Raw genomic sequence first — 13,456 nt, 5'->3', positions numbered from 1 at the left:
TTCACCCAGTTAAAGATTACCACAACAAGAGTTTTAGTAGTACATACATGAAGACTAGATTACAGCAGAAGCATAAAAACATTATGGGCATTTTATAAAAAGTCTTATCCGTTCAATATTATGCAGGTTAGACTGTCAAATCATTTTAAAAGTTCAAATTCATTTAAAAGTGATACTATGAATTTTAAAAGGCATTCTTTAGGATTTTCAGGATTTTTAAAAAGCAATTTTCCATAATTTCCCCATTTTTTGAAAGATATGTGTGAACTGCATATACGATATTAATTTTAGGATTTTTGTCAAGTTAGATTGCTTTTCTTCAATTATGGACAGATAATATTAACTTTAAATATTGAAACCAACTATTCAGAGAGCATACTAAAAGATAGCTCATTTTACATTCTAAAATAGGAATAAACAATCTATTGGAAAAAATGGAATAAGGAACATAATTCAAAACAGCCTGGATTGTGCCATGTAACAGCTTAGGCTAGGATTTTACGTTTTTGGTTGGGCTATGGGTTTTTAAAAATATTTGAAGCATCTTGTAGGATTTACATTACCGTTTCCCTTTAATTTCCACCTTGGAATAGTAGGAAATCACTATCGATTTTTGGCAGGTATAATTAGCTTCAAGTATCACAAAAAGAAATTTCAGAAGCCACAGGTTGAAGATTTAAGAAATAAATTTTGCTTATTCCACTAATTTAAGGGCATTCCATTCATTACACATGATCTCCATATAGAAACCTCTGAAAAATACTTCCACAGATGTTCTAAATTACAAAAGTTTGTGCACCTATCCCCAAAAGATGGAATGACTTCTCCTAAGAGTAATTTGCTGCTAGGACTAGTTCTGACCTGAACCTATCAGATTTGGGTAAGTCAATATTCTGTATTGTATAAACAATTGGAATAGACCCGCTTGGATAGACAGGCTTGCATTGGAACCTATTTTTTTATTAGGGAAAGAAGCACTTGAATACAGGGTAACTATATCAATCCAAAATAACAACTATAAAAATATTGTTAATATAGGGAATCGTACATTATCCATGGGATCATAATGCAATTCTTGCAATGTACAACAATATACATGACAGGTAAGGAAATGCTTCATGACACCATGCTTCACTATGATAAGCTGGTCTTAACCTGTTCTGCTTGAGCCTTAATGTGGTTAGTTTGATTGTGATTTAGTATACCATAAGAATGAGGCCAACGGTATAGACTGAGGGCATGAACTCAAAAAACTTTAAAAGGCATTTGACAGAATGATCAATCTATCAGAAAATACCTTTTATTAGCCATGAACTTCAAATGAGTGTCCAGTCTACTTACTTGCAAAAGGGCAACTTAAGGAAGGTCCCGATTTGAGTTTCTTCATTATCTGGTTAACCACTATGGCGTTCTTCTGAGTGCAACACCAAATCTAGTTTCAGTAAAATCTTACCAGGTTGTGGCTATGTTATTTTCCAACACCAACAGAAGAGAAAGATCAACGTCTTCAGGCAGGGCAGGGATGTGGGTTTTAATAACTCCAGGCAGCCGTCGCTGCCGCCGCCGCCAGCGATCCAAATTGTGACGACGCCTGAGCGGGAAAGGGGAGGGCAAGCAAGCCGGGAGCAAGGAGCAGGCGGCTCGCCAGAAATTCTCCGCCTCTCGCAGGAAGGCTCTCCCAGTGAAGCTGGAGATGCGAAAAAGACGCGGTCGGCAGCCTCCCGAGCAGCCGACGCCTGAGCCCGAGGCCCAGTCGCAGCTCCAGCCGCCCTCGCCATGGCGGCGCCTGGGCATCGCAAGATGAACACTACTGTGGAGCTGCCGCCGCTGCATCCCAATGTCCCGTGGTCGCCGCGACGGGACTCGACGGACGAGGGGCCCGCTTCCACCAGTTCCTCACGCGTCCGCAGCACCACCAGCAGCACCACCCGAGGCTCGACGGAAGGAGAGTCGGGCATCTCGCAGTTCTCGGTGTCGACCATCCTCGGCCTGCGCGACATCAGCTCCTCCGTCCATGCCGCCGTCCCCCCCACGGACAACCTCAAAGGGGAGAAGGCTCGCTCCCTCCTCAAGGTGCAGTACTGCGTGCGGGGCTTCCCGGGTCGGGACTGACGTGCGAGGCCGAGGACCTGGCTCTTTTTGGCACCGGGTTTATCCGCTCACTTCTGAACGCAGTTTACCTTTTAAAAATAATTTTATTAAAAGTTTTTTAAAGGAAGATTAAAAACTAATACAAACTACTATCAAGTAAGAAACAGGAAAAGAAATTGAAAGAGCAACAAAGAAAAAAAAAGAGAAAAGGGGGTGAAAAGGTCTCCGACCTCTTCTTTATAACAGTTATAACTACAATTATAAGTTAATCTTTTTCTCTAAGTTTGCAATTTCATTCTACAGGTAGTCATCAACTTACGACCACAATTGAGCCCAAAATTTCTGTTGCTAAGTGAAACATTTGTTAAGTGAATTTTGCCCCATTTTACAACTTTTCTTGCCACAGTTGTTAAGTGAATCACTGTAGTTATTAAATTAGTAACATGGTTGTTAAGTGAATCTGACTTCCCCATTGGCTTTGCTTTTAAGAAGTTTGCAAAAAGAGATCACATGACCCTGGGACACTTCAATTGTCATAAATATGAGTCGGTTACCACACATCCAAATTTTGATTACATGACCTTGGGGATGCTATGACAGTTGTTAAGTGGTGAAAAGCAGTCATAAGTCACTTTTTTCAGTGCTGTTGTAGCTTTGAATGGTAATCTATCCTGTCCAATCATCAAAATCATAAGTTCATTTTTTTCTTTTTTCCCAAAACGTCCATGAGGGACTTCCAGGAAACTTATAAACATAGATATTGTCTTTTCTCTAACCAGAGAAATAAAAGTTCCAGTACTGTTTTTCAAATGTTTGTCCATCAATCCCAAAAGAAAGAACTCTGGTCCCAATTGTATATTAATCTTTACAGTCTATGTATGTATTTGTCCAAAATTTTCTAGCTTTTTTACATGTCCACCAAGCATGATAAAATGCCCCTTCTTTACAGTATGAATTTGAATTGCCTTTATACATTCTAGACCAGAGTTCCCCAACCTTTCTGGCTTGGTGGCCAAAAATGGGTGCATGCACAATGGTAGCACTAGTGCCCGCACGCATGCGCAAGCAGGCCGCTGATGCCCGCACATGTTTGCAAATGGACCACTGGTGCCCACATGACGCTGGCAGCAGTGCTAGTATCCCCACACATGCGCAAATGGGGCTACTAGCACCCGCACGGCAGTGCTACCACGAGTGGGGGGGGTCTCACCAGCTATCCCTGGGGCCCAGTGGCCAAAGCCCAGTACCGGGCCGAGGACCATAGGTTGGAACTCCTGTTCTAGACCATTTCTCTAGAACACAACAAGGGCTTTAATAGCCAGGCTTGCCTTGGGAACTGGACACAGCAGAACAAATAAGTCAGATCATGACACCTTAAAGGCCAACAAGCCTGTACGTGTCAATCTTCTGAAAGACACTGGATGGTTTAAGTACATGCACATCAAGGAATATAGGTAGCCCTTGACTTACAATCACAACTGAGCCCAAACTTTCCATTGCTAAGCAAGATAGTTCTTAAGTGAGTTTTACCCCATTTTAAGACTTTTTTCTTACAGCTGTTAAGTTAGTAACATGATTATTAAATGAATCTGGCTACCCCATTGACTTTGCTTGTCAAAAGGTCGCAAAAAGGGATCATATGATCCTGGGATACTGCAACCGTCATAAATACATGCCAGTTGCCAAGCATCCAAATTTTCATCACATGGGGATGCTGTAACAGCTGTAAGTATGAAAAACAGTCATAACTTTTTTCAATGCCATTGTAACCTTGAACGGTCACTGAATGATTGTAAGCTGAGGACTATCTGTAATTGAACATTCCCCCACTGGAGGGCTGATGAATGGATGAGAATACAACTCCCAGAATTCCAGGCTGAGAGATACTGGAATTCTGGGAGCTGTGGTCTTGTCAAACTGCAGAGCACCATAGTGGAGAAGCCTGGGTTACTGGAAAGGACAATTCTATGTGGTTTCTTAATCAAAATAAAATAAGCATTGTTTCATAGTTTTCTGTGAGATGCTTGGCTATGCATTGTTCCCTCATGCCTTTAGAGCAAGTGCACTCTAGTGACGATTCAGTAAGTGGAGGACAAAGTGAATTTCTAATTATGATCTTCCCAAAATTTTAGATTCCATGCAAAACCAGCTCCAGTAATTCTATTCTGGATTAATTTTTTCTTGTACCTAAAATGTAGACTCTAGAAGCATAGACGAGTACTGTTGGAAAACAAAGAGAATCCCCTTTCTCAGATTCTAATACGATTTAAGTGTACAGCAACATGCTTTTGCCTTCGGTAGGTAAGTTCAGTGAATTCTGGGTTACTGCTCACCTACTTTTTATAAGATAAAATAAGTAAAAACTGAGCAGGTATGACCCTATTCTAATTGCACCATCAAGATATATATATCAAAAGAGAAACAGTCCCTATTCAAGGGGAGGGACTACCAATGTACAGCAAGGGCTGCTGATGTACAGCATTCCCATTCTACAGTTGTCATTTCCCACACTCCAGTTAAGGACTAACTAAAGGGCACAAACCTGCTCCCTTCTTGCATTCAGCCAACCTGCTTGAGAAGGTGAGAATAGGGCTGTGTTGAATGGAAGCAGAATTTCCACAGTCCAGCATTCCATTCTAGCTGAGACTTGGTTTTCCCCGCGCTAGAATGCTGGCTTCTATTATGAGGTAAACTTTCCTTTCTAGGATTTGAAGGCACAAAATGTCTAATTCGCAGCTTTTCTAATTATACCTGTACCTTGGATTACAAATGTGCCAAATTCTGGGATGACCCAGAAGTACCTTTTTATTTATTTATTTGAACTGTTTTTATCTAACTCTGTATGCTTAGTGAGTACAAAAATGTTGTTTTTCTGAGGCTACATTTAATGTTCTGTTCTCAGGATAAATGCCAGAACTGATTATGTGCTATTGAAAGAGCATTTCTTAATCATCGTCAGATTATGTTCTGTTTTTTTTTATTTGTAAGTGATATTCTTGTGTGGATCTGTTGCCTTAGATGTATTCATCCCTAGAATTGGGAACTCTAATTCAATTTGATTTATATTAAAGTCACTAATTTCTATAGAGTTAGCTTGAAGGTTATGAGCATCTATGAGAATTTATTCTTTTTTATGTGTGGTTATGATTTAGTGGGGAGGAAAGTGTCCCTTATTTGATTCCTTTACATTAATCTTTATTCATTTTTAGAGCACTTCCTGAAAACATTTAATTCATCTGATTGACCTATGTAATTTATTTCTTTAGAACCATTATTAAATAATTTTTATAATATATTGCAAGTGCAAATTGCCAACAAAAGCCTGGCTGCATTCCTTCTTAAAATGCACTTTAGTTTGGATGTTTGAGAAATTATGGATGAAAACAGAAAAATAAACTACTGCGTTTGGGCAATTTACAATCTGGAAATAAGCTATGTTCCTTATGGCTCCCATTTAAAACTCAGCTAAGTGAAAAGTATGGCAACGGTTGATTCTAGTTTTTCACCATTTCAGAAAGCATTAAATCTGGAATAGGTATTTGAAAAACTATTAATCTCTCTCTCTCTCTGTCAATATATTAGAAGATGAGTCATCTAAGGAAAACTAGATTATACAGAGAATATTCACTGGATATTCACTCATTCTGTTATTTACTGCAGAGGTCCCCCACCTTTTGGGCACCAGGGATTGGTTATGTGGAGAGAGGTTTTTCCACAGACCAGAGGGGTCGTGGTTTTGTGTGCTACCTGCATCTCATGGATGGGGCTTTGCTTTTGGTGCAGGTTGGTTGCTGGCATGCCGCGGGCGGTACCAGTCCATGGATCGGAGGTTGGGGACCCCTGGTTTACTGGGTTTAGCCAAAATATATTTAGCCATGTTCTTTGAGATTTCACTGATATTTCTTTCCTTTGTATGGTCTCATGCCTGAATTATAGCCAACCATATTCCAATTTAAGCATATAGCTAGATCATCCAGCCTTAATTTGTTTATTCCTAAAACATTCAATTTAATGGACTTCTTTTCCTATTTTCCTAATGCAGTTTGATAAATTGAAGTTTTCCTTAGTTCATACTTCTCACGTTCCATATTCTGGTTGCACATCCTTTTTATCCTTTTTAAAGTGCAATAATTAAAAGGTTTCCAGTATTAGAACTGTGATTATTCCATATATTTGTATAGAGAATTATGAATTAGTACTTTTGGGGGACGGCCTTGTGGACCTAACATGAAATTGATCTTTTTTCCTGCAGTATACTTGGCTGATATTTTTATTGAATTATTTACCAGGCCTATCTAAGATGACTTTGATTCACCTCAAATAAGAGCTATGCACCATGGATCTCATCCGATTTCTTTTTGTGGAAGCAAAGGGGCAATGTGATTGGCCTCTATGAAGCAGGTTATTCCCAGCAGAACAAACTCCAGAAGTGTTATTCAAAGCACCTCTGAATTTTGTTCTGCTTGGAAGGCAATGAAGATTCTTTATGCTTTTAGAGCAGTGGTTCTCAACCTGTGGGTCGGGACCCCATTTGGGGTCGAACGACCATTTCACGGGGGTCGCCAAACAACGCAGTCCGCCATTTTTTCCCCTTTTCCTTAGCTGTGCTACTCCCTTTTATTCTATTGGCTTTTGAAAGCCAATAGAATAGACTCTCTTGAATAGAGTCTAATTCTATTGGCTTTCAAAAGCCAATAGGAATTGTCCAGGCTGTCTCTGCCCTGCTGAGCCCGCCAAAAGTCCCATTCTGTAAACGGTGCTGCACCAGTTGAGTAGTCCTCAACTTACGATGGGTTGAGTAGTCCTCGACTTACGACCAATTGGGGGTTGCAGCATTAAAAAGGTTGAGAACCACTGTTTTAGAGGAATTATTAAGGAATCTTTTAATAATTAATAATGTGCTGTTCCTGCAACAGCATGTACTGTAGCTTTCACAACTTGGTGGCAGGAAGGCCAAATCACTGCACATGTGATAAAATGTTTCATCAATGCAAACTCTTTCAGAGTTGAAATGGAGTTTCCTTACAAGTCATGGCTTTTCAGCCCAATTTTTAGCACTTTTCCTTGTTACGTTTTGTTTTCAGGTTCTAGTAACTATGATTTTTCCAGCTTACAGAGTCTAATTTACCCTTTTTCATAGATGTTGATGAAAAATCAGAAGATAAATGAAGATTCAGCAATTCACATGTCTACTGACATCCATAATTTAATTCCTTGTGGTGATGTGGTATGTAATTAAAGCTTTGTTTCATTGTCATGCATTGCATTTTAGTGCTAATCAGCTGCTTTAAGATTGCAAAATATATTTTGACGACTAATGGTGGGAGATGTCATTGTGAAACATCACATCTGTTGTATAAACCTATTCTTGATCTAAAATTTTAAAACTTAATTTATGCTAAAATCAATTACAAACATTGGTGGCCTGTGCATTGGATCTCACAACTGGCAGCACTCAGCTAATTTTGTTTGGGTTCAAAAAACCAGTTTGGTTTAGTGGTTAGGGCACCAGGCTAGAAGCCAGGAGACTAATAATAATAATAATAGTAATGATAAAGTTGGAAGGGACCTTGGAGGTCATCTAGTCCAACCTCCTGCTCAGGCAGGAAACCCTATACCATTTTGGACAAATGGCTGTCCAGTTTCTTCTTAAAAACTTCTAGAGTTGGAGCATTCACCGCTTCTGGAGGCAGGTTGTTCCACTGGTTAATTGTTCTAACTGTCAGGAAGTTTCTCCTTAGTTCTAGGTTGCTTCTGTCTTTGGTTAGTTTCCACCCATTGCTTCTTGTCCTGCCTTCAGGCGCTTTGGAAAATAGCTTGACTCCCTCTTCTTTGTGGTAGCCCCTGAGATATTGGAACACAGCTATCATGTCCTCCCTCGTCCTTCTCTTCGTTAAACTAGACATACCCAATTCCAGCAACCGTTCCTTATATGTTTTAGCCTAATCATCTTTGTTGCTCTTCTCTGTACTCTTTCTAGAGTCTCAACATCTTTTTTTACATCGTGGTGACCAAAACTGGATGCAGTATTACAAGTGTGGCCTTACCAAGGCATTGTAAAGTGGTATTAATACTTCACGTGATCTTGATTCTATCCCTCTGTTAATGCAGCTTAGCACTGTGTTGGCTTTTTTGGCAGCTGCAGCACACTGCTGGCTCATATTTAAATGATTGTCCACTAGGACTCCGAGATCCCTCTCACAGTTACTACTATAGAGCAAGGTACCCCCTATAGTATACCTGTGCATTTGGTTTTTCTTGCCTAAATGTAGAACCTTACTTTTTTCACCATTGAATTTCATTTTGTTAGATAGCGCCCAGTGTTCAAGTCTGTCCAGATCCTCCTGTATCCTAACCCTGTCTTCTGGAGTGTTGGCTATTCCTGCCAGCTTGGTGTCGTCTGCAAATTTGATGAGTTCCCCATCTATCCCCTCATCCAGATCATTGATGAAGATGTTGAAGAGCACTGGGCCCAGAACAGAGCCCTGGGGCACCTCACTACATACTTCTCCCCATATAGATGCAGTTCCATTGAGGACCACACGCTGAGTACGGTCAGCCAGCTACGGATCCATCTGGTGGTGATGCTGTCTAACCTGCATTTTTCTACCTTATCAAGTAGTAGGTTGTGGTCTACTTTGTCAAATGCCTTACTGAAGTCTAAGTAAATTATATCCACAGCATTCTTCTGGTCCACTAATTTTGTCACTTGGTCAAAGAATGCAATAAGATTTGTCTGGCATGGTCTGTTTTTGACAAACACGTGTTGGCTTTTAGTAATGACTTTGTTTGCCTGTAGGTGTTCGCTGATTCGTTGTTTGATTATCTTTTCCAGAATCTTCCCAAGTATTGAGGTCAGGCTGATAGGTCTGTAATTTCCTGGGTCCTTTTTTTTTTCTTTTTTGAAGATGGGAACTATATCAGCTCTTTTCCAGTCCTCTGGTAGTTCTCCAGTGCTCCAGGATCTTTGAAAATTATAGTTCAATGGTTCTGAGATCACATCTGCCAGTTCCTTGAGAACCTTGGGGTGTAATCCATCTGGTCCTGGTGATTTGAACTCGTCTAGGCTGGACAGGTGTTCACTTACCATTTTCTTGCCTCTCTTAACTTGTATTTCTATTTTGTTTTTTATGGCACTATTTTTGATAAGTTGGTCTGTTTTTTCCCTTTGCGTAAAGACAGATGCAAAAAAGGAGTTAAATAGTTCTGCTTTCTCCCTGTTGCTTGTCACCTTCTTGCCACTTTCACCCACTAATGGACCAATCATTTCCTTCACTTTTTTCTTGTTCTTTACATGTTGAAAGAAGCTTTTTTTTGTTACTTTTGACTTTGGTTGCAAGCCTTAGTTCATTTTGAGCCTTAGCTTTCCTATGAGTTCTATAAAAGGTTCTGCAGAGTCAGGCCTCCCAATACCTGCATATGGGAATATCACAATTAGAAACCGATGTGTGAAGTCTAAAACATAGCCCTGAAGGTGGCAGTGGCAAACCACTTCTGCAAAGTTGCCAAGAAAACTGCACAGTGAGTCCAAAGCCCCAGGAGTTGAGTCAACCCAAACAAGGTTGTATTGTTCCATATATTAGCTTAGCATATCTGCCTATGATGGAGATATAATGTACTGCAGTCTTAGTATTCCCTTATGATCTGTATGTTCTGGTACAGCATGTCTTGAAATAAGGAAGGGTTTTCTGGCCATAAGAACTTTTAAGCAGTGAATAGCTGGGCTCTTGAAGCTGTGAGGTTTTCGGGGAAAAAATTGGACAGCTATTTGGGATAGTATGAGGATTCCTGCTCTCACAGAGAGTTGGACAAGGAGACTTCCAACCCTATGATTCTAAGTCAAAATATCCTAATGTATGCTAAATAGGCTCAGAACATATGCTGATACTTTGTTAGTACAGTACTAACTACAGTAGCAGTTTCTCAACTCAAAGTGCTGACAGTTAAATACACTTTTCAGGTTTGTATGTGATTTTATAATGAAATGAATATAATGGTAATTAGATGTTTACTATTTCAACAGGCAGGTTTGCTGGCAATTAATGTGAAACAGTGCAAAGATTTCACCGCCAAATGTATCTTTTTTGCAGTTGCTTGTATAGTAGCTGATTAACAACTACACTTTCTTAGAACTAGACATGATGTGAGACGTTCATGAATATGGTATCAATGTTGCTGTAGTTCTAGACACATATGGTGCAATAGAAGCAGCAGGATATATCTACCTGAAAGGTAATCAAGATTAGACTATAAATTATGCATATCATTGTTGACAAATTCACAACATTGTAGTGAATTTAGAATACATTTGAGGCATTTTTTAAAAAACAGCTTTGATAAATAGACATGTGGATGCTGTATTTTCCTGCAAAATTCAAGTTTTTTCCTGTCTTCAAAATAGACTACATAGGCTATTGTTTAACGTACTGTGCGAAATTTTATATCAAAATATATTTTATTCTTTATACTGTTTCTATATTCTCTTAAAACATAATGAGCTAAGAATCAGCATCTCCACTAGATAATTGACAGTCAAGCTGAAACTAAATTAATCAAATAAAAATAGCAAATGGGGAAAAATCTTTTACTCAGACTTCCTCAAACCCCAAAATAAGTTACCCAGACCTAATCCACATATCCAAGGAGAAGTTCTGTAAACACAGAGTTAATTAAATCAGATCTCCCAGCGGAACTGCATTTTCACAAGAATAAACATCATAGATGACACATACTTACACACATCCATGCACCTCAGGTGTCACCCTAAGAATCAACATGTAGATACTTCCACACCCAGGGCAAGCTCCCCTATTTAAACTGCATCGCTGTACCCCATTTTTCTGCAGCTGCCCCAGAGGCAAACTTTTTGTTTTTAGGAATAAATATTTCTTCTTTCCTCACAGCTATCTGGATCTAATTTTTATTTATTCTTGCCCAACTCCAGCTCAAGTTGGAACCCCAAATTATTCTTCTGACAGTACTTAAAAATAGTAGTAGTCCTGTTTCTTCCTTTCAAACATCAGTAATTTAATTCCTTAATATACATTAAGTAATCCATGTTTTAGTTTTAAACTAGGTTTGCTGGTCATTAATCACAACCATGGCTGATTCCGATTGTGTTTTTTGTAGTTTCCTGGATTATTTAGCATCTTGTCAAAACTTGTTAATCCAAAATGTGCAGAGCAACAAACCAGGAATTTACTTCATTCAGCTTTCTTATTTGAGAAGACTGACAATGGTTTTTTAAGGCAACAGACAATCACTGCAGACAATCATTAGATAGCAGCAAAGTATTAAAGTTTTCTATTTCTCTTCTCTGCCAAGGTAGATTTTTTTTGTCTGGATTTTCACAGCCCAGATACATTACAACAATCCTAGGTTTCTGACTTGCTAAATAAATCATGGCTTAGTACTTAGTATGATCTGTGAATACAGCTATTGTTTAAACCAAATTTGGAAATACTCCTTACATGCTGCGCCACATAACACTAGAAATCAGATTAAAACATCTCTTATTTGTTTTCTTTTTAGACTGTATTCTACATTCCTGTAAGTCAGAGTTGAATATATAAAAATCTAATTATGTTTTATAGCATGCTCTGAAATCTTCTAAGACTTTTGTGTAGTCATCTTGCTTTACTGTAATTTTCTGATCAGAAAGATTTATGTTTCCTTAACATAGAGCTCTCACAGTCAATGTTAAACGTGACACGTATTTATTGATTCGTATTAGTATTGATAAAATCATGAAATGCACAAACCCCCAAATGTACAGAGCACACCTCAGAACCAGGAAGATGAATACAATCTATTTCGGAGATGTGAGATATTTTTCTGTAAAGGTATGTTTGTATGTTTATTCTTTTTTATACAATTATCTTTTCTATCACCCATAAAATACGTTATATGAAAATCTACATAGTTCTACATATAGCTTGGTAGCAAATCTGGTGACATGCATTTTTTTCATAGTAAATGAAAATAATTAATTAACCCTTTAATTATTATTTGAACAGATTTTTTTCAATTGCTCCACTACAAATTTATGTTCCTGTAAGTGGAAGGTGTTATTTTCTTTTATTTTCTTCTTCTTTTAAATGTTACTATAATAAGAATAGACACCCTCATGCCCTGAATATGGGCATTACTAATTGCAATAATAATAACAACGACAATAATATGGAAATTGCAGTGTGATGACAAGATGCCAATTTGACCCTTTCATATTTGCATTCCAGTTTCATATACAAGTTCATCAGTCATAGATTGTACTTTGTGGCATCATAACATCTACAGCAGTGGTTCTTAACCTGGGCGATATCGCCCCCCAGGGGGCAATTTCATTTTTCAGGGGGGCGATGGAATGAAAAGGGGCGACATGGGGGTGAAGGAATGAAAAGGGGGACGATATGGGGGCGATGGAGCGAGGGGAGGCTTGGCGATACAGTCGACGGCCAGGGCATTCTGCAGATGCCCCGTGGCCCGACTTGAGCCCGGGGACGCCAGCGACACATGGGATGGCCTGCCAACATGACCATGAGCCAGGGTGTCCCCGCAGGCCCGGCGGGTAGCGGAGCTGGGTGCCTCCAGAGGCAACAGGAGCAACAGGGGGTCTTCTGCTGCCTCCTGCCCCCCCCCGCCCCTTTGGCACCCTCTGCCTTTCGTTCTCTCTCTCTCTCTCTCCTCACTTGGAGAAAGAAGGGGGAGGGAGGGAGAGGAAAGAGAGAAAGAGCGAGGGAGAGGAGAAAGAGAAAAAGAAAGAGAAAGAGAGAGAAAAGAGAGAGAGAGGAAGTGCAAGTGCCTCTCTCTCCCTCCCCCCCTCTCTCTCTCTCACACACACACACACTGAGTGGGGGAAAGGACTGGCAGACCAAGGGCAGAAAGAGGGAGAGAGAGAGAGAGAGAGAGACCCTTTTGACATCTAAAATGAAGATAACACTGAAGATATATATATATATAATAAAGGTAAAAAAGGATACATGCAGTGTTATCTTCATTTTAGATGTCAAAAGGGTTGTGCGGCTCCCAATGTTTTGTTTTCAGTGGTCATTACATTTAAGTGTCTTGAATAAATAAGATAATAATGAAATACATGTATCATGAAGTTTGGGAATAGATGGTGGCACCAAAATTTTTCACACAGTTGAGATATGGGGAAAAGACTGGAAATAAATTATTTGCATCATATGTCCTGATGACAATTTTAAAGAAAACAAAATAAGTGTTTGCATAAATTGAAGAATTATTTCCTATGTTATGATTGAGAGGTTATGTTGGGGGAGAGGGGCGATGACAACTTCCTCATTGGCTCAAGGGGGTCATTTGTTCAAAAAGGTTAAGAACCACTGATCTACAGTATTTGTCA

At 39.4% G+C, this 13,456-nt stretch overlaps 1 protein-coding gene across 4 annotated transcripts in view; it reads left to right on the top strand.

Moving 5' to 3' along the window:
* Window positions 1–101: 101 nt before the first annotated feature.
* The window catches only part of C2CD6 (C2 calcium dependent domain containing 6), a 65,156-nt gene continuing 51,801 nt past the window's right edge, over window positions 102–13,456 (top strand). For 2 of the 4 annotated variants that reach the window (XM_039354232.1, XM_039354222.1), the window contains exons 1-4: window positions 102–2,073; window positions 7,232–7,318; window positions 10,115–10,166; window positions 11,785–11,933. In XM_039354232.1, coding sequence (XP_039210166.1) covers window positions 1,777–2,073; window positions 7,232–7,318; window positions 10,115–10,166; window positions 11,785–11,933 — 585 coding nt within the window. In that variant the 5' untranslated portion in view covers window positions 102–1,776. Of the gene's footprint in view, window positions 2,074–4,830; window positions 4,941–7,231; window positions 7,319–10,114; window positions 10,167–11,784; window positions 11,934–13,456 lie in introns of those variants that run through there. The other 2 variants (XM_039354241.1, XM_039354252.1) reach the window with 2 other exon arrangements.

Source organism: Crotalus tigris, unplaced genomic scaffold (assembly GCF_016545835.1).
Source record: "Crotalus tigris isolate CLP2741 ecotype Arizona unplaced genomic scaffold, ASM1654583v1 scf7180000017568.13789103, whole genome shotgun sequence".
In the NCBI taxonomy this organism is placed as follows: domain Eukaryota; kingdom Metazoa; phylum Chordata; class Lepidosauria; order Squamata; family Viperidae; genus Crotalus; species Crotalus tigris.
Note: the sequence above shows the minus strand (reverse complement) of the source record. Positions and strands in the feature narration are given on the sequence as shown.